Source organism: Centrocercus urophasianus, unplaced genomic scaffold (assembly GCF_019232065.1).
Source record: "Centrocercus urophasianus isolate 14NV4802_14NV808 unplaced genomic scaffold, USGS_Curo_1.0 seq_26, whole genome shotgun sequence".
NCBI lineage: Eukaryota > Metazoa > Chordata > Aves > Galliformes > Phasianidae > Centrocercus > Centrocercus urophasianus.
In genome coordinates, this window is record NW_024884822.1 from 14,922,499 (window position 1) to 14,944,338 (window position 21,840).

At 40.4% G+C, this 21,840-nt stretch overlaps 1 protein-coding gene across 4 annotated transcripts in view; it reads right to left on the reverse strand.

Annotated features, from left to right (window-relative positions):
- The window catches only part of AFF4 (AF4/FMR2 family member 4), a 48,044-nt gene that overhangs the window by 9,197 nt on the left and 17,007 nt on the right, over positions 1-21,840 (reverse strand). For 2 of the 4 annotated variants that reach the window (XM_042826084.1, XM_042826086.1), the window contains 16 exons: positions 18,702-19,493; positions 17,373-17,417; positions 16,366-16,452; positions 11,568-11,604; positions 9,776-9,824; positions 8,455-8,475; positions 7,848-7,902; positions 6,780-6,817; positions 6,277-6,439; positions 4,863-5,780; positions 4,094-4,182; positions 3,460-3,498; positions 2,748-2,985; positions 951-1,048; positions 303-366; positions 19-155 (listed from right to left, as the gene is read on the reverse strand). In XM_042826084.1, coding sequence (XP_042682018.1) covers positions 19-155; positions 303-366; positions 951-1,048; positions 2,748-2,985; positions 3,460-3,498; positions 4,094-4,182; positions 4,863-5,780; positions 6,277-6,439; positions 6,780-6,817; positions 7,848-7,902; positions 8,455-8,475; positions 9,776-9,824; positions 11,568-11,604; positions 16,366-16,452; positions 17,373-17,417; positions 18,702-19,493 — 2,870 coding nt within the window. The remainder of the gene's footprint in view (positions 1-18; positions 156-302; positions 367-950; positions 1,049-2,747; positions 2,986-3,459; positions 3,499-4,093; positions 4,183-4,862; positions 5,781-6,276; positions 6,440-6,779; positions 6,818-7,847; positions 7,903-8,454; positions 8,476-9,775; positions 9,825-11,567; positions 11,605-16,365; positions 16,453-17,372; positions 17,418-18,701; positions 19,494-21,840) is intronic. The other 2 variants (XM_042826087.1, XM_042826088.1) reach the window with 2 other exon arrangements.

A 21,840-nucleotide genomic window follows, 5' to 3' on the forward strand; every position in this document is an offset into this window, starting at 1 on the left:
GTGCCCTACAGTGCTTACTTGATTAATTCCACAGTTTCTGAATACATAGGGAACGGGGACTTGGATTCCTGAGCATTTTTCTCCAATGCATTCCCACACTCAATGAACGACACCACTGCATCTAGGTAGTACACAGCCTTCTCAAACCTGTCAGACTGAGAAGAATGGGAAAAAAAAAAAAAAGGGAAATATTAAGAGGAAATACCAGAAAGTTCTAGTACAGACAGGCAGCAACACAGCAAAAGCAAAACAAAACCCAGCACAACGTGCAAACACTGGATAAACACTGCAGATTTACTTACCAATGCATCTGCATTATGTTTTAACTTCTTTGCCTCCTGTAAATAATGATCAGCTGAGTAAGTCCTACAATAGAAGACACATTTATGGACTCAGATCACCTACGCTGCACTTCCTTTTATGACATAAGTTTCTTAACGTTACAGCTTTCATTTCTTCCCCCTCTAACTCAAGTTACAATAACAGAAGTTACTGTATCACAATCCCATTCTTGTAGATCTGCAATTTGAAAATGAAGGCTCCTCTCTGCTGCCAAAAACAACTGCTCACTATGGGTGAAGCAGCTCTGTTAAAAGAGAACAGGCAGAGAGGCCATAGTGATATTCTGAAAGGGTGCAATGGATACATCAACACCTAGAAACAGGACGAGCCTGGAATATGTCAGTCTACCATTTGGTCCACGCTCTGCAGGAACACACAGGGCAGGCTGGAGTTCCTCCTCTAGGAGTGCACCGTGTGCCAAGTAAATGGTGCACAGAGCAGGCAGAGAAGCACTCTGTTGCAGGAACAATACACAGATCTCCAGAGCATAAACTAGTATTCAGCATCTTTTGTGAAGCAAACAGGACAACCCTCTTCTCCACAGAGAGCTCGCTGTGCTCCAAGATCAGCATCCCCAAAAAGGGAAAGGCATCCTCTGCCTTTCTTACCTGTCATCAAAAACAAGTTTTGCTCTTCTTGACTTTGAGCTCTCTGTAGATGGAGCAGAAACAGGAGGGCAGCTCGATGAATTGTTCAGAATCTTCTCCTGAAATGTCAATAATATTTTTTTTTTTAAAGACAAAAAGGTATTTAATGTATACATTTTTCCCATGACTTTACACTCTATAAGCAATAAGGTCAGTTTTGTAGCTGCTTTAGCTGCCATTCACCATATAATAACACAGCTTCCCTGAGGCTTTCATCTCATGCTGGCACAGGGAAGACACAGAGGCTATAATTAAGCTGAGTCCTACTACACTGGGAGATCTCCCATATTGCTAAATCTTGATTTTCCACTCTGAACAAAGAGGTTATATATACTCTTATTACTTCTCATGTCTTTCAATACTGAACTGCTGAATGTCTCCGGCTTGAAAAGATCAGTATTTCAGAAACATCATCTTCAGGAGAAATAACAGCTGTCCTCACAGCACGCTGTCCTTGCTCCCCTTAATTTTACATGGCTCAATGTGACACTTCAGGCTAAAGAAGGGACAACATCCTGTGAATTCTACATGAATCTGTCCTTAAACACCATAAAGCAGCTTCACAGCTTCAGTGTGCTTTCAGCCCTTTGGATTTATCATGACCAAAGGCCAACTACACAGAGTATTTCATAACCTGCCTTCATCAGATCCTTGCTAATCAGAAGGATCTCGAAGTTGCAAGGCGTTACACTTGCACAGCAATGCCCTCTCCACCAGTGCAACATAAAACACACCAAAACACACAGGGAAATACAGGAAGAATATACTACTTTAAAAAAAGACATGACTAAGCATATTCAAAGTATGATGGCACGTAAATTAATCCAGCAGGTCTCCCAGTTTGAATATTGCATGAACTCCACCCTGATGACTAAGCTACTTTCTGCCATTGCTAATGGCCATTTGCTGCTTTACTCCTCCCCAGATCAATTATCCTTCCTGAACACTTTATAGCACTCAAAGACAAACGGTACATTTGGAATCCCAAAGATAAGGGTGAAAGCCATCCAAGTTCAGCATATTACACTCAAATCTGGCTACACAACAGAAACTGCTCTACACAGATACCCAGATGTCCTCACAAGTTAAATTCTGTCCAGTAAGGCACGTTTATATACTAATGAAAAAGCACAATACATTTCATGACCTTACAGTCTCTTCATCTTATAATATTTTTGAAACCCACCAACTAAACATGTTCTTAATCTACGTTGATTCAAAAATATTTTCTGCATCACCTTTTCAACAGTTTTCTCTACTCTAACCACAGAGAGCCCTGTGCCTTCCTGAGCTGCAATCAGCTGAACCTTTCTAGAATCCTAGAATGAAAAATAAGAGCCACAGCTTTGCATCTCAGCACTGTGAAGAGGCTCAGCTCCTGTTCTCCTTAAAATGAGGACAAGACCTGTACTTGCTCCAGCAACATAAGAGTAACCTCATTGTTCATTCTGGGTAAACAGATTTGGAGTGATATTTCTCGTTACCAAATTGAACAGCAAATAAGCAGCATCTGTCATCAAAGGATGACTAAATTCACTTTAGTAATTAACACAAATACTTGGTAGGAATAAACATTAGTATTTGACAATCCCTCCCAAGTTTTTTTCCAATTTAGAGTCTTAAGCACCATGGCATGAAACAAGGCAAATCTGAAACTAATTACATTTCATCTTCAACTGCAAATTATTTAGATGACACTGCGCACAAACTGCAAAGCCAAGAAATAAGTTCAAGGCATTCACAGAACAGCCCCTTTACCTTTGTTTCTTTAGCACTGCCAGAACCTTTTCCCTCCATCTTCTTCTGTTTAGAAGATGAGCTGCTTTTACTACCACTGCTGCTGTCCTTACTAACATTGCTGCTGGACTTCAAGGATGATGACTGACTGACTGTCCTCTTCCGGGACCCGTGCTCTTGTTTGGAATCCTTCTGAAGGACTGAGGCAGCAGGAGATGGCAGTAAATCCTTCTCTTTAACAGCACTTGGTTTTAAAGACCTGGACAAAATGAATACGTTCAGTTTTGATTTTTATTTTTTGAAATAGAAATAAACAAAAAATCCAATATCGCTTTTTTTTTTTTTCTTTTAAATCAGACTCACACCCTTCTCCATTTAAGCTTTCCCCCTTCCCCCCCCAAAAAAAAACCCACCAAGATTTTTAATGTTGACCATAGCAAGACAGATTCAGAGGAAGAGAATAATCTCCACAGTAACAAAATGTCATGCAGCCTGATTGAACTAGTTTTCACCATTTTATCTGTTCTGACCTGAAAACGCAGAAGGCAAGTTGGAACCATAAAACCACATCCCTCAACAGTTCTTAAAAACACCCCAACACTTGTAATGTCAGAAATGACTGCCAGCGTTAGCGCCAGTCTGTCTATTGCAGACGAGTCAGCCTGACAGCTCAGAAAAAAGATGGCCCAGATAACTGCTCTCTAGAAGCCATTAGCCTTTGGTACAGTCTTACCTTGATTGCTGAGGACTCCAGTTGCTAATTCTGGCTCCCCTTTTCACAGAGAACAGCTCATGAAATAACTATTTATACACAGTTTTTTAAAAACCACGCTGTCGCATTTAACCAAGTGCCTTTCAGATAATCACACTGGCAACCAAAAAAACATTAGGAGTAAAGGAAAAAAACACGACAGACGAGCATCCATTTTTTCTACGTTTCCTAACAAATACAAAGAAAGCATTTAACTCAGAGAGACTTCTGGCATCTGCAGCCAGAAGCTGCAGCTTCTCACACATTAGTAATTCAACAAATATTCACTGTAGAGAACTTTTTTTCCATGGTGTAATTACACCAGCTGTCAGTTGTTTGATCTGAAATAGTGTATCAAAGGTGAACCCTTCATGGTAGGGTTTATTTGGTCAATGTTTTTGGTTACGGAAATGAATTTCCACCAACAACGAATGGAAACTTCAAAAAAAATCAGTCTGAAGAAACAAGCCACCAAATGTTACCCACTGATTAATAATAAGGAGACATTTTGTTGAGGAGGGAGGGGAAGAAGGTAAGGAAGAGGTGGAGATGGACATCAGTCTTCTCTTTGATCACCCTGAGCCTTCACAGCTGCAGAGACAGCCAAGATACTCACTCCCTACTGCTAGAAGTCTTGTGTCCTGATGGAGCTTTTTCTTCCAGTTTCGTTTTCTTGCTTTCACTGGCTCTGTTTTCATCCTCATTCTGAATAGCAAACAAGAAACACATCCAAATAACTGTCTACATTTAAAACTTCACAGATACAGTAATTTTTCACATTTAACAGATTTAATTCAGTGGGCATCTTGCAGTGAACAAGATTCGCACAGGCCACAAAAACCTTCCCTGAAGCATCTAGCTTGTATCAAATATCTGAAAAGTGGCAGTCTCAAGTTGTTTGATAACAAGCACATCACTATGAAATACCAGGAAAATCTGCCAAAGGTTTTGGTACAAAATCAGATTTTATACTGGGGAGTCAAACACAGGTATCTTATGAATGCTAGAAACCTTAATAGTCTTTAAGTCTCCCAGAAATGCTGAAGACCAGATTTTTACATAAACCTAATCCTGAAGTCAAAGGGTTTACAGGGTATACAGTCTGTTCTACCTCCAGGAACTGAAGCTACAGTGCCAACACACCTAAAGGCACAACCTGTTGCCTTTCACACATCACTCCAAACGAAAACTCCAATATTCCCTATTATAATGGCACAGGAATTATCCATTTTTTCTACACAGAATAGGTAGACAAAGTCATCTCCTACATTACCGAGCCACTACAGTGAGGTATGACATAGGTTACTGGGCCATATGCTTAACCCCTGTAATGAGACACTAGAAGGCTAAGATAACAGGCAAAATTTTATTTACAGTATTATTACCTGTTTATGTTTCCTTTTGCCTTTCGTAGAACCTTTGTCTGAAGGCTGCTTCTGGGATTCTCTTGCATGCTTCTCTGGCACATTTTTCTTTTCCACTTTGGGCACATCAGCATCCTTGTAAGGCTTCCCTGGTATTCTTGATAAGAGGCTCAGGTCAATCTTCACAATAAGTGGGTACCTTTCATCAGGATCGCTGAGTGGTGAAAGAAGCTCTTTCTCTTCCATAGGAGAGAACATTCTTTGCCGAAAAAAGCTGTCATCCTCCTCCATGGAAGATTTAACAGGAGTCCTATTGCTCTCGGAGTATTTGGGTGTTTGTGATGAAGGAGGCAGGCTTTCATTTTCATCTGAATCAGAGGATGAGGTATCTGTTTCTATGAATTCCCTGGATTTCTGGGCAGATTTGCTTGAAGCCTTGTATTTCTTTTTCTCTGCTGTAGGCCGAGGGGAAGATTTGGGCTCTTTCTTTATATTAGGCTTTCTGGAACCTTTAGTGGCTGCCTTATGCCTGTTCGAAGGTATGTTTGTTGCCATGTCTACTGGGGTTTCACTTTCTATTTTAAGACCTCCTCTAGGCTCTTCAACAGATGTCTTTTCTGCTTTCTTGGGCTGCTTTTTACCCACAGTCCTCCTCTGTGTTGAGCTGTCACTCTGGGCAGGTGATTTCTGCCTGCCACGACTGCTCTCTGAGCCCTTCTGGGTGGGTTTGGAATCTCGCCCTGGCGTTGAAGAAATCGAGTCCTTGGATCCACTCTGATCAGCATACCCACTTCCTGCTCCCTGATCCCGTCCCTCTTTTTTGTAGCCTTGTGAGGATGGGATATTGCTGTCCACGGAAGAAGCTGGTGACACTTTATGTGAATTAACTTTGTTCAACCAGTTATCCAGCTGCCACTTGTTTGTTGGCGGTGGCTCTGGCTAAAAACAAATTTTAAAAAAGCTCTGTTAGATGCAGTGTTTCACATGGCTTCCATCCTTTCTGCAGCTGTACTATGCTGCAAGCCAAAGCAAGAGGTGCACCTGAGGTCATTAACTAATGAAAAACGCATATAATTGCAAATAGCAGGTCTCCCTCTTCCTTCAACCAGAGGAGCTGCAATCCACAGGAAGCACTTGCTGCCATGGCTTTCCAGACTTAAACTACTGGTTTTTAAGCTGCTGCTCCCATATCTTACTTCTGCACTCCAAGAGATAACTATGCTCAAAATCACCTCGAATAACAAATGTGTGCTCATAAAAAACATCACTGTCATATCCAATTACAGGTACTTCAGCAAAAGAACATTGAACGAATGCAGATAATTCTACACTTGACAGATGAAGTTCTTGTTAAAATTAGAGACTGAGAACATGTTCTTTTTGTTTTTTGCTTTCAAAACTCAGGATCAATGCCCAAACGTGTGACAAATCCTACCTCAGGGGATGCACTCTGTGACGGTTCATTAGCTTCACTATCACTGGAACTGCTTTCACTTTCAGAGTCAGATCCTGAACTGCTTTCAGATCCACTATGGCTGCTCGAGTCATCTCTTGAATTATCTGCTCCTTCACTGTTATGCTGTGAAGGTTCAGAACTACTGAAAACAAAAGGGAAGAAAAATAAACCAACGTTACTCAGTGCACAAAGGCATCCTGGAAGTTCTTCCATTAGGAAGAATAGAATGTAATATTTTAACTACCATTTGCTAAAGAATTCAACGCAGCTGAGCACCTTGTTCCCCTCCCCCTTCACAATGTTGTCAGTACAATTTGCAGAATATGTGTCATTTAGCCACTGATTAAACTCTAATCACCTTCTGTTCTAATCAAAGACAAACAACAGACACTGATTTTAGAAAGGAGATCAAGCCAGGAGTGCTGACTGGACCAAACATCACTACTGGTGGATTGCAGCACAGAAAGCAAAGGAATGCCTACCTTCCAGGTGTGCTCCTTGGCACTGTCTTATCACAGTCCTGCAATTAAAAACAGCGTGAGGCTTCTGGAAGCTATTTCAGAGTTGCACATATGCAATTATGCTGCAAAGTGTTGATTTAAAGTCTTAAAGATTTTAAATATTTAGCCTGAAGAGTGTTCAGAGCGTTTCAGTATTCAGAAATACAGAAGTTTAAATTTGCCTGCCTTTTCCTTGTATAGAAGGAAAAATAAATCAGAGTTCTTTTATCCAAGCTTTTACCACAAATGTGTCATCTCAGAACCCTCTCTATTCTGACAGTAGTTCTGAGATTTCCTATTTTCTCCACTCCCCCATACCATGTTTTAGAGCCAGATGATACAAATTCTTAGCATGCTGTTCCAGAAATGTCCCATGTCCGAGCAGTTAACCAACGAAACGCACTTTCTTCAAGTTTTCCATGTGAAAAAATACCAAACAGCAGAACTGAGAACAGCAAAAAAAGTAGTGTGGACTCCTGCTGGATAGCATAAATTCAACAGGTGTGTTTTATTCAGCACACTGAATGCCTCTGGCTGGAGTTGCACAAAATTAATACCAACAAAGAGGAAAAAAGAGATGACAAAAATAAAGGAGCTTCTAGACTCATGGTTACAGAGACAACCTGGGAGTAAGAGGCACACACAGCAGCTCTCACCCCAGCCGGTTGCTGCATGGAACCATGCATGCCATGCACTCTTTAGCCAGCACAGCAGAACACGAGGGGCTCTCTAAGTGGCAGCCCATCATGTGTGTGTTTGGAATGGACTCTGTTTTTCCATTTCACATTCAGAGGAAGCCCATCTGAAATCAAAGCATGACTCTCCAGGTACAAATGTACTGTTCTCACAAAACAGATGACTTTCCCCAGATTTGCATTTTAGAATACGTGAAGTTTGTTTGAAGACTTGCTAACTGTGTTTTGTATCTCAATTGCAAATCCTCCTCTTAAGCTGCTCAGTTTGCTGTTGGATTACTGAACACTGCTGAAGTAACAAACTGTCAATGCACTTAGTATATTTTTCTGGAACTTGGGTCTCTCATGAACATACCTGCTCTCCATCGCTGTCTTCACTACTGCTAAGTTTTAAGTCATCTTTCAACATACTAAGTAAGTAAAAGGGAGAAAGTGAGACAAGTTTTTCCATGTACCTTAATTACATTCAAAGCATTCTTCTATATTCCAACAAGTTACTGTTTACACTACAGAGCTGGGCGTGTGGGTGAAATCCACAAGTTACCATTTAAAACATTTAACGTTTGAGAATGGCAAATTAAGTCATTCTTTAAAAAAAGAAAAAAAAAGAAAAGAAAACTATGGACTGTAATGCTTTGATTCCTTTGTTCATTCTTTTAAGTTTAGAAAGGAATTCTGACACGTTTTACTAATGCAGGAAGAGCCAAAACATCTGTGTACACAATGGCCAAGAATACTGTTTCACACTGAATTAAGAAATGTAAGACTTATGACTGCTTCCTGTCTAGAGGCAAAAACCCAACAGTTCTACAAGGTCAATTTTGGTATAATTACTCTTATTTATCCTAGCCATCCATACACACGCTATTTCGTGATACTGAAGTACAGGAACACAGTGAAAACATAGTGGGGTATTTGTGCTTATTTAAAAACACCTTTATTACAAAAATAAAGCATCTTACTCTGTCTGGTTCGATTCGCATCTGGAGAAAGAAGATAAGAAAGGATTAGAATAGTTCCCACTTTCACAGTACAGCTGCTCTTATAGTCTGAAAAGAAACACCAACCTCAAGAATCTAGTTCCATATCTATTTTCTGCTGCTACCCTTATCAAAAGATGCATTTATCTCACTTTTAATGCTTTTTGAACAGAGCAACAGTCAATTTATCAGAAATTCTATTGGCACAGCAAACATCTTCTCATCCCTCTGCCCATGCACCTCACTTCCACTAGCGTTCAGTGCTAACTCTAATTCTTGCATCCTCCTGCATCCTCCCGTTCTGGAACCAGCACAGCTCTTTCATAGAGGATTACACAGCTATAACAGAAGCAAAGCCAAATGATGAACTCCTATTGCTACCACTTATTGAAGGGGCTGTGTATAAACATCTGAAACCTCGTGTTTTCAGGAAACTGACTACGTTATAATAAATAAATAAACAAACTAGTCCTCAATTATTTTCCATTTCCTTCTCATATATCACATGTTATTTAATCTTATTAATACTGAAAAATGTACACAGACAAGCAGAAAAGATAAACTTCATTTTGCAACTGCATCACAGCAAGCATTAACTTAGAATACCAGACCTCCAGAATCCACAATTGCTTTCAATAAACATTCCATCAGCTGGTGTGGACATTTTTGTTTGGAAGCTGTATTTAAACAGCATATAATCAACTTTCAGGTATGAATAAGGCAGACTACAGTTAGAATCTTCCTGCTGCTTTTTATTTTTTCTTTCTGATGTATGATTAATGAAGCATAATGTTAGGTCTGTGTACACAACTAATAAAAATGCCTGTCAGTCACTCAGTGAATGAGTAGTACAAATTTAACTGGAGCCCAAACTTAATTTACCGTCTTCTCTAATAACAGAACAGTTCCTCATCCTATTTGTGCAACTGCAACAAGCTGCTTCCAACTGACAGCTTAGCAGCGCACGTGTTTGGTAAATCCTGCCCCATCCTGCCCATTCTTACATGCTGATACCTTTCCAGTTCACAAGCCAGTTCCTAAGGCCAAAGTCCTGCTCAGCATCCTATGGCTGACAAGAGGGCAGGGAAATGGAAGGAAGGCACAGTGCATTTGTTCCTCACACCAACACACCATATTTGCACTATTGTCCCTGAAAATGGCTTGAAAACAGCTTTTTTTTTTCCCCTGTCAGTTAAATGCAAGCATGATAAACAGTGTGCAAGAACTGACACGTTCTGTTAAAGAAACAGTTACATTTAAATTTGACTATTATTTGAGAAACGTTTTCTCAACTGCTACTTACGATTTGGATTGATGGCCATTGGATGTTTTTGATGAAGGATTATATCGTTCTAGAAGGAAAAAGAAAAAAAAGCTGTACACTCTTAAACTCAGACAGCAAAACGGTCACTCCAAAGCGGCCAGAAGTAAACAGGCTCAGCTAAACAAACTCGAGAATGGCCGAGCGAACAGGAGAAAGAGGGACCAGCTGACATCAGGTGCAGCCACTCACAGATGGACCAAGTGAGCGGAGCAGAGACAGAATGCCAAGAGAAACAACCACTTCAATCAAGAAAATCTAGAAGGCTTTTTCAAATCATTGCTGTCTAAGCCAACACGTGCTTAATTTGTTTCTGAAGGTGTGAAAAACTGTTCTGCTTCTATCGAGGTAGGATAGAAGCGACTCTCCTAAAGTAGAAGAGGTCTAGAATAGACATCAGGAAGAAATTCCTTAGTCAGAGCGTGGGGAGGCCCTGGCACTGCTGCCAGAGAGCTGTGGGTGCCCCATCCCTGGAGGTGCCTGAGGCTGGGCTGGATGGGGCTTGGGCAGCCTGGTCTGGTGGGAGGCTTGGAACTGGATGGGATCTTAGGTCCCTTAGAACCCAAACCATTCCAGGAAAATTATTCTGTTACCTTCTGCGTGCTGAGTACAGGAGATCAATCAGCCTATCAACTTTTCTATCTGTTTCAGCATTCCTACCCAGCTTTTTAGTGAATGAGAAGTCTTTAAATCCAAAAAGCAAACTCATAAACCAAATCCTACAGTCAGAACACAGATTGATACAACCTGCTTCTCAGTTTGTCTTCTTTTTCCTTCCCCGTTCTTTAGTTCTAGTATATTACTAATAAGCATAGTGCAACAGAACAAGACTTGAGGTGGTTAGAAGCCTCACAGAAAATTGAAAGAGGAGCTGAGAAATGGCTCTGTGCTTTTATCTACGCCGCCTCTCTGATTACATACCTAAAGGCCAGTTGTTTCCAGAATTTAAATCTATTGGCTAGCTTCATGGAATTAAGTCTTAATTTGTTTTCCTAATTCCCCAGTGTATTAGGTGTTTAGATTAAGCTGCTTGTGAATACCTAAGAATAAACCATTCCGCTTTTACTATTTAATCTGTTTAATCACTTTGACAGGGACCGGTAGGGCTGCTGGAAGGCAGCAGCACAAACCTAATTCAGTTCTGCCAGATACGTTACCTGGTAAAATGCTTCATTTCAGCAATATTCAAAAGGAAGATCCAGTCAAATAGGAATAAAAGGCCTATTTGTCTAACATTTGGAAATACATTCTGGGATAATGCACTCAAGAACGTTAGCAACCCAACTTCAGTCCTTGATCAGTTTTCTTTGATTTTTACATCCACAAAGTGAAAGTGGACAAGAAAAAGGAGAAAATGCATTGTGCTTTTTCTATTAAAATATAAACACATGCACTCTGTTGCTTTCCAATGTGCCCAGGGGTTTTCTCTGTGGATGTTCTGTTTTCACACTCTGCTATTTTCAATCGAATCAACCAAGGAAGCTTATTCTCAAAAAATAACAACAAATTAAAGATTCAATACTTTTTTTTCTTTTTTTCCCTTTTTCACAAGTTATGAGGGAGTTACACAGTAGTAATTAACTTTCCAGTTCTCAACAAGAAGCCACAAATAAAATCAAGTGCTTGTTTTGTAGGTCTTGAAAAAGTACAGACAATCTTCACATACGGTCCATTCCTTTTCCAGCCTGGAGAGTCTCATTCTCTTAAGGGGTGCTAAGAATACTCAATCATAACAAAAACACAGCACATAGGAAAGGAAGTTTAATGTACTTACTCTGTTCTCCAGTGCCAAAACTGGACTGTTGAGACTCCTAAGGGAATAAAAGATCACAGGAGTTTTTTCAAAGGGAATTTTAACATATCAAAAATCATGCCATAATCCAGCTATTGTTCTGACTTTAAAGGATGGCACCCATCCTTTATAAAAAAACAATACAAAACCAACACCTAAAACCAAAGAAAAACCAACATGCTGAAAACAAAACCCAGCAGTAACAACCAACCAGAAACACAGAGCCTTTATCTGGGCCCCAGCTGCCTTCACCAGCTGTGGCAGAGCAGCAAGCACATGGGAAGAGCACCTGAGATTCCTCATCCTTAGCTCATGTGTCCCAACTGAGCCATCTGTACCTGCCTGCTTGCTTTGAAGACGGGCCACGTGCAGTTGTCATACACCACACCTGAAACTCCAGAAACGCTGCATAACTTCTGCAAGCCCTATCTTCCCTTTCTCACCTTCACCCCTCTGTCTTTGGTGAACGGCCAAATCCTCATGTAACTGGGCAACCCGGCTGTACAAAAGCCAACAGACAGTGGTAAATACCTGCCTGGATGTATAATGGATTTGCTGTCCATGAATCTAGCCTTGAAAGATAAAGCCCTGCCAATTCTAGCGCTGGCTCCATCTTTGGTATTCCTGTTCCACAAAACCCAATTCTGCCTCCTGGAACACATTACATTATCAAACACTGAAACATTAAACACTTTTTTTTAATAAACAAATACACAGAGGGTATCAAAAACCTACTTCTAAGCTAGTGTGCCATTTTAAAATAGGACCTTCCTGACCTCCTTTTAAAATGAGGACAAATGCTGACCTTATGCATTAAAGCTGAGAATATTTGAGTCAGTTCACCAAGCTGATGGTGACAGTGAATTGCAGGGGCTTGGGGTGCAGCTGCACAGCAGTCTTCTGGAACAGGCAGCCCAGTGATGCGATGCAGTTACGTATGCCATTTCCAAATGTAACTTTATAAACACACAAAAGCTCCACACGGCAAGGCATACCTACAGATATCTAACTTCCTTTAACATTCTTATTTCAAAAGTGGCAGCAGTTGAAATAATGACCTGAATGAGCATTTTGTCAGTGGTAAAGAGAAAGAATGCCATTTTCTCAAAAACAAAACCTTTTAGAGGACTTTAAGATGTTTCAAATGCCCCTCATTTTACTAATTGAAAGAACAGACATTAACCTATGTTTAAACTGCAAAGTCAAGATCAAGTTCTAGAAAAGTCTTCTTACTTCAACAGAAAGCAAAAGCCATGCTCTCTTCAGAATACAAACTGATTCTTATCTTACACATAGGTTCAATGAGTGCAAGCATGATTCCTCAGTTTCCTTTTTCCTGTCAACTTAGACAAGTAGATAAGACTGATAAAACATAAGTAAAAAAAGACCCTATAGTAATCAAAATGCCCCACATGCAGCACAACTGTACTGTGCTGAGCACGGGATGAGTAACTGGCACTGTTCTCACCAGCATACATAGCATAAATTCTGCAAAGTGTCTGCCTCAGTGCTCACCTCCGCCAGCCTCCTATTTCTAAGGCTTTATTCCAGTTAAGAGCACTTTAACGAGGTGTTATGTTTAAATGTGCAACTTCTTCCAAATAACTCGTCACCTATTTTGTCTTTGAATAAATACGTCTTTCAGAAACTCACAGATTAATATAGAAACAAGCAGAAATATGTATTTTTTCAAGTCCAATTCCTTGAGGAAGAAGAAATCAAGAGCATTTTAAAGGAAGGCCGTGCTTTTCACAAAAGCACAGCAGGCTGCTGCAGTTAGGTGGGACACACTTCACCAGGTAACAAAATCATTGCTTGTACTCTGCCACAAAATGGTGGTGGGATGAGAATGGCAGTTAGGTATATAATGCTTATCGGTACACTTCTGGTTTGGCTGTAGCGCAGGCTGTGGTGAACAGGACCCACCTCCATTCAACGCCTGACAACCAGGTCAGACCTCACTTCTGCTTCTCAGAAGAAAGTTCTGGATTACAAGGCATCAACACAACCGACTGCCTTCACAGCTACTTCAGCACAGGGCACAGAGTGAGCAAACCTCTGCAGAGATGTCTGCAGCTCCCAGCTCAGGTACGCAGCCACAACAGCTGGCAGTGCTGTCACCTGCCTGCTTCCCGATGGAAAGCTTCCACCCACCAAGAAACAGCTGCACTTCTGGATGTGTTTTACAAACACGCCAGTCCTCCTGCTCTGGAGTTTTTGACTGTGAGCCCATAGCTTTACAAAGACTTACGTAGGATAAAATTATAGAGTGTTAGGTCATGAGACAACATTTTTATCAAGAGTCAGGAATCTGTTTTTCACAGCACTCGTAAAACTTTTCACGACCTATTTTCACAAAGTTTTATCTTCTGATTCAAAGCCCTCCTGATAATTACAGGATATATTTATAGTAATGCAGACAGGCCCCAGCCAGGATGTTGGGTCCCTGCAAATACTCTGCACACAGGGAAAAGGATCTGATGCCAGCAATCTTACACATAAAATCCTCCCGTACACCAAAATGAGCCCTAATTTTCTGCGTGCAGGCAAAGCGTACCAGACTTGTGCACACAAAAGGAATGCTGTGAAACGCTGCAGCATTCTAACCTGTAAATAAATAGAATATTAAAGAGAATGAGATTTTCTAGAACAGTGTGGCTTGATTAAAGTGAACCAGTGCTGTGTTCAGCTCTCTGCGTTCTGTTCCGGGTCTGGGCTGTAGAAGCCTATGGCTCACTAACTTGCTGGAATTCTGAGAAATCCCACTGCCAAGAATGACAGAGGGGAGAAGGCAGAGGAAATTACAGGCTTTGGAAATAGAGAATTTGACAAAGTTCCATGGCTAAGATGTGCAGCCACAAAATAAAAAAGCTGGCAAAAAGTCGAAAGACGCGGAGCAGCCATAAATGGAATTTTTTGCAAACTTAGTGAAGAAACACGATCCAGGCCGACAGATTCAAAAGGCAAAACACAGCCTCCTTTTGTGTTCAGACGTCAACAAGGCTGTGCAATCTCATGTTGTTCCTCTCTGCAGCGCAGAGGCTTCTGTATTTCTGCACACCTTCTTTCCCTCCCCAAGTCAAAGAGGCACCGAGAGAAGAACGCTGGCGACAGAGGCTGCTGACACAGAGCTGCCCGTAGCTCTGGGCTGTTCAGGAGTGGCAGTAACAGAAGCATTTAACCTCCCATCAGTCTGTGGGAGTCTGGTGGATGTGCACTTACAACACAGCCTGGAACCTTTGGCCAAAAAACAACCATGAGCTGCAGCTGGAGCCTTTTGGAAAGCTGCGTTCACCCACTGCTCTCCTGAGTAAATCACCCAGCTTCAACATTTCTCCCACCCTGAGGAAACTGTTACAAAGGACTCACGAGAACATTTACTTACAGCCAATCAATCAAAATGACAGAACACCTTTCTTTTCAAATTAGATTGTTATAAAGAGTAATTCAACCTGCTTACATTGGGGTTTAGACGGGGTTTTCAAATGGGAAAATAAATTCAAAAACATCTTTATGGTATGAAGACTAGAAAGTTGATGTCAAAGCATTTGTGTAACAGCACAATCTGCTTTGACAGATTTCATTAGAGATCTTGGGAAGAAAATGTTTAAGAAGTACTTCACTGAATGGTTTGGGAAACAATTTGGATCTAACAGGAAGCACAGAGCAGTTAAATGGTGCTAAAAATCAGCAGACTGGTCAGGAAAAGTGGAGCCTTCATGGTTAGGAAGGCAACTTTTAAAAGGCGACCATCATAACTTCTGCAAGATGGCATCATGCCACATTAGCAACCCATTTTGGAGATACGTTGTGTCTTGAGAAGAATTACATTCTCAAGTTAAATCAACTGCTGTTAATCAGTAGATACAGGAAGCAAAACATGATTTCATATATTAGTCAGCTACCTCAAACCAAACTGTGCTTGCTCAAGTCACTACCCACAACTGTCTCCCCTGAACACTCATCAGCCTACAAAATACTTCAGATTACAGAGCAGCATTTCAAGGCAAACCATCACTGATGCCAGTCTGACTGAAAGCACTGCTGCTGAGGATGCAAGATCCAGCCCTGGGGGGGAGCAGGCAGCTGAGAGCTGAGAATGAGAGCCCCTTCCTCAGAGGTGTCAGCTCAGCAGGTCTCCTGGAAATATGCCCTGACTGCCAACAGCAGCAAAAAGCAACAGCTGAAACACTTCAGTAGTTACTAAGCACATGGGATGCTAGGAGGGCATCTTTCAGGGTAAGTGATCTCAGAATTCCTTTAGCAAGTGTCTGATTTGAAAACTTAACTTTTTTCTTCGTAGTTGAAAAATTTAACATCTAATAGCACTATTAAGGGACCTCAAAATTATGAGGAAAGTTCAGTTTAAGCATAAAAGTACATTTACATTTCTTAGCATTTACCAGTGCTTGCCAGATAGAGGTAAGCAATGCTTGCTTCTGCACACAATAGTGCAAAGTGTTTTCTCCAACAGAGAAAAAAGCTCTATGGCATTTTAAAACTTCACAATTACCTTAAATATGGTTTAAATTTATGAAACTAATTTTAATATTTGAAGGAAAGCTATCCCATATCATCCTTGCAAACCACTCTGTGTGTGTAAACCAGAGGAAAGAAAATGACATTCTTTGTAAGAATGGCAATGCTGTGAAGTAAGATATTCAAGGTACAGAAACAAACACAGAACTATACAGAATTCAATTTAAAAGAGTTCCAAAATCTTGACCATTAACAGGAGCTCATCTTTTAACAGCATTCAGTATTTGACCACAACACTGACCTTTGTTGGAAAAGGAAATTTTGATGGTTCAGTTTTGCATGGTGTATGAATAGCAGTCAGTGGAGGAGGCCAAGAATGGGTCATCTCCTGTAACCAGAACAAAAAAAAAAACAGCTATCAGCAAAGCAAAAGCACAAAGATTTCAAGTTACAACCCTGATTCGAATGGTAACTGCCTTTCAATGTTCATATCACTGTTCATAATTCACTAAACTTTATACTCAAATCTTAATTTCCCAAACATATAATGGAGATTTTGCACAAAAATATTTCTACCCATGAAAACAGATTAGACATAGCAACAAAACAAGAAAAGCACAAATCAACGAAATTGGTTTGCCTGAACAGAAACTGAAGTCTGATCACATCAGGCTGTGAAGAGTGAATGTGAGACAAAGGGTAAAAAGAAGAAACCTGGAAAAGGGAAGCACAGAAATTTGGAAGACAAAAGTGAAAATCAAAAGCCTGAAGCCAGAAAGAAAGTATCTTGTGTTCGCTCAGAGCATCTCCAATAACTGTGGAGTACTGAAGATCAGAGCAAGTAAGTTACTCAAATGCTCGTGGAGCATCCAATGATACCTTTGTGATACCAGACATAAGAGCAGGGGTCACACGAGGAATAAAAAGATTTGAGAAAATAACACAGGTAGAAAAGAAGGGTCTGCTGCTGGGTAGAAAAAAATTATTACAACCTAAATTATACTGGAATGTAAGGACTCTAGTTTGGTGGAAGAAATGGTTAATTCTGGGGAAAACAGCAGAGGGTTGGGATAGAAGAAAAGCAATTCAATGAGGATCTCCAGGAGATGAGCATGCCCAGCATGCACAGTTCTGCTTCCAGTGTTCCCCAGTCTACCTGCTTCAGAGGATTAACTGAGGAGTCCTCCTGTAATGACTTGCAGTCAAACCAATTTGAAAGGACTAATCCAGTGCAGAGTACTTTCCACCTCCTTAGTAACGTTTGTGTATTCAACAAATGAGTTATGAACAAAAGCACAGAGAACTTACTTTCAGAATTTCATCCACGCAGCTCACATCACCAGATGCTGATGCCTAGAAATCAAAACTCAAGATTAATGTCTCCTAAAGCAGATTTTCTCTAAAAGATCCCAGGGGTATGAAGCAGTTAAAAATAAACTTCGGTCCTTATCATGATTCATCTAGACTCTACAGAAATACAAACAGATCTTGTTAATTCTTTTCAGCAACATTAATTTTAATATCAGCTAGACTCAGATTTTTACAGGATGAGTCACAACCAGTTATGAAAAGCAAATACATCAGACCTATGAAACTGCCACAACAATCTCTTACTTTTCACTTGACAGTTAAAGTGATCTTAAGCAGTCAGGGATATTAAAAACTGATAGAGGGAAAAAAATCATAGCTTTCAATCATCCCTGGGAAGACACGGCTGTATAACAGCTGAACTCACATGGATGACCACGAATACGCAATAAGGCAAACTGCATTATGAAGTAGAACATAGATGACAGCATGAAACTAGAAACAGCAATAACTGTGAAACTGTAAATCTTTTGCATCCCTGACACTACAAACAGAAAGGAAGCAAAGTTACTGCATGTTTTACTGCCTCACCGTTAGCACATGAAGTCTTTAAGAATATGGAAATAATTCACTTTCCAGCTCTCCTTACCTGTTTTCTCAATCTTATTTTGCTCTTTATTGAAATTCCAGGCACAAATGTTTTTTTGTTTTCTCTTTCTAGCCACAATTCATACAGTACAAGATGCAATGACATTTTGTTATTAAGTAAGGCACTCTCTTTGTATGTGAGCTATAGTCAATGTCAGTGCCCAACAGTATTCAGCATACCTGATGAGAAGTCTGAACCTCTGTCAGTTTGGCATGCTTTGGGGTTAGCTTAATTTGCTTAGGCAAAGCTATCTATAAATTATTACATTCTTCAAATGAAAATCTGGGACAGGGAGATAGCATCACCTGTCTAAGACAACATGGCCCACCGTAAAGACAATACACGCATACGGGTTGTCAAAATAGTTGGGAGTATCCTTCTATTCTACCAACTTCTGACTATAATTTAAAGTACTCTAGGAAAACTTGTCAGTCTGGGTTCAGTTAGCCTTTCTCAGTGCATCTCATAGGTTTTGCTTAACAAAAATCACAATATCTGTACGGAAGAAGCACTTGTGCATTTCCCAGTGACAATACAGGTCTTCACTGCGAAAGTTTAAGATGCTTTACTTAATAAAATATAAAATTTACTGTAAACAAAGTTTATTGAGATTTTAAACAAGCTGGAAAATCCCAGCCCAAAGGGATTCACATTCAAGAACCCAGTAAATAACAACTTACATCGAGTGGTTGAGAAGGTATTTTCAGCTTGGTCAGATGTGCCTTGCTGCTAGGCTTCAGCTCGTTCACACCGCTGCTGTGAGTCTGACTACCGTAGTGTTCGGAGGACAACTTTGGTTCCATGGATTCCTGCCCATCCATTGGCCTTACATAAGCAGTGGGTTTCTGTAACATTGAACTGGACTTGGACATGAGCGAAGGCGGAAAAGACTGGTTAGAGTGCTGCCCACTAGAAAATGAGGGCACTCGTGAAGGAGAGTCCCAGTTGGCATCCGGATCCCGGGGAGACTTTGAGCGTTGATGTTCTTTGCTGTGATGATCGCTTCCATGAGATCTCGAATGGCTGGAGCTTAACGAAGAAACAGCAGGTGGTTTCCCAGGGCTGGAAGAACGGGATTTGGAGTGTTCTGATCCATGCTGGCTTTTTTTGCGACTGCTGCTGCTGCTGTACGAGTCACGGTCGTGCCTCTGGCCACTGCTGCTAGTGTTATTGCCACTGCCACGCTGACTGCTGTGGCCGCTCTGTAAACCCGAGGACCGTTTCTGAGATTGTGAGGAAGTGCTGGGTGCTGGTCCTACAGGAGTCCATTTGCTACTCTGATGTGAACTAGTATTATGTCTCTGATCACCAAAGAAACTTTGGTTTGATTTTTCATCTGCTGTTGATGGTACAGTAGGTTTGGGAATTCCAACAAGCTTTGGTAGCGATCTATCTCCTATAAGATCATCCATTTCATCATAATTACCAAGCATGCTCTGAATGCGACTTGATAATTTGTCTTCTTTGCTGGTCTGTGAAAATCATTAAAGAAAATGCAAATGCAAAACACAGCTTTAAAGTCACAATTTCATTTTCAGTTAATTGACTTGACAACTACTGTAGTTAATCTAAATTTCAAGGCTAAGATCGTGGCTAGCATCCAAGCCTTTTTTTGCTAGTGTTTCTGATTCCCAGGTTTTGTTCTCTAAGCAGTAATTTCACACCCCGTGGCATACAGAAAAGATGTACCTCAGCAGCACTTCTCCTTTTCTTATTCTGATCTCTAATTACTGAAAAATCACATGGGCATTTTCCACCTTCCCCACCTCTGTTCATGGGCAAAGCTGTCGCTCCCGGTATGCACTGACTGCCCACAGATATCCATAATACCCATAAGAGCCATGTAAGGAACAGAGATTCCCCCATCATTAAGTCCCATGTTCTAAAACCTTATATTATGATGAGCACAGCACTGGTGTACACCAACACCAGCTCAGAAAGATGGCAGATAACCTGCCCAACTTCCCGTTGACAGAAACTCACCATAAGGGCCACCAGTACTACCGAGTTATTTCTCTGTTTGCCTGTCTGAAAATTGGAAGATATTTATTTTCAAACTCTGTTTCTGATCTTTAATTTTTTTTCATTAATCCTTATTTTCTCTGTTTCATGCTGAATTCTTAAATGTTGAAAAGCCAACTAACTTAAAAAGCAGTAACACCTGTCTGCTTCTAACAAAGAAGTAACTGACAATTCTATTACAATCTTTGATCAAGTTTAACACTAAATGCCACTTTGCCCAGCTATCATTTTCTCATCTTATTTCACACGGCCTAAAAGTATCTGTGAAGAAAATTCATCCTTCAGTCTGGGAAGACACAAAAATACCCAGGACACAAAACTCAAAGAAAAGCATTACTGAAAGTATTGGTTTTTACAGAGGCAGGAGAAAGGAAGCAAACTCAAATGTCAGCTGTATCTATTTACCAAAGACTACCATGGGCTGAATGAAAGAACTGCCATTAGCAAATAAAACATCACTTCCATGTGTTCTTCTGCATAAATGCCCCTTTAAAACTGCTCTTAATTGCATATATCAAATAAGATCTCCAATAGAGATCCACCCCTAATTACCACTGTCTTAGCAGACACTGAGAAAACATCTGTCCATAGAAAATAACAGCAAAACTCGTACAGGCACAGAAGGGAAGGAACAGGAACAAAATACTCAGAAATACTTTTCACTTATTTTGACAGTTTACAGAAAGAAAGCCAAATGAACTTCACTGTTTTTGACTGATGCCCAATTCATACTTACTCTCTAAAACATGAAGCTGCTGTTAAAAATCTATACGGTCAATAGAGTTTTTAGTCCCATGTATTAGAAGGTAAAGGAAACAGGCAAAAGCAAGTAGTCACACAAGTGAAAAATACGACTGAAACGATCCAAAGATCCCCATATCTTAAAGCCCTACAAAACAGTCACAGCAAACCAATTCTCCCCAATCAACCACAGTAATGCAATTCTTCTCTCTCCATCTTTTTCTCCCTCAAAACTTTCTCTTTTCCCTGAAAGGCATATGCAGAGAATTACAGCTGACTTCAAATAAGTGGACAGAGTACTTCATAAACTCAGTTTTGTTATATTCTCATATTCTAATTCTTATTCGGGACAAAGAAAGTGCATTTATTTAATCTGCAGCCAAATTCTGGGCCTCCAGCCAAGTTTCAACAGGGATTTTAAGTAGCAGTTCCATACAGCATCACTTAAAGTTGACCAGGAATAGCTGAAACAACACTAACTAGTGCTTCAAAGAATGTATTGGTGGGCTGCACGCAAGATTTTAAGAACTGTAGGCACCGTCACCGTAAGGTCTATGATGCATTGGTCACACAAAGTTTTACTTGGTAGTAAAATAATATCAGCTACACCTTTCCACTCAGTTATGTAAGTTTTAATTCCTATTTATACTGGAATAACTTTTGTTGCCAACACAGTTATAGGAGTTCTTTCCTGAAAAACCAGTCGGGGTTCTTTGCGTTGTTTCTTTTTTGCCCTCCAAATCAGTTTCACTGAATCCCAACCAGCTTTAGTTAGCTTCATACTTGTGGGATTTAGTTATCGTGCACAGTAAAGGGAGGACAGGAATCAAACAACCACCTCACAGCTTCCCTCCTGTGGGAGAAAAGACTTCAGTTGCAATGTTTGACCTCTTGCAAACAAAACTGTGATAAGGGAATGGTTTTGTTTTCAAAGTGAGTTTTGAACTATGTAATAAAAACCTTAAATAGTTCCACTTAAATGACCACACCAGAAGCAAAATAGAGCTTTTTTAAGAAAAAAATACTATACTGTCTCATTATCCCTTTCCTCACTTC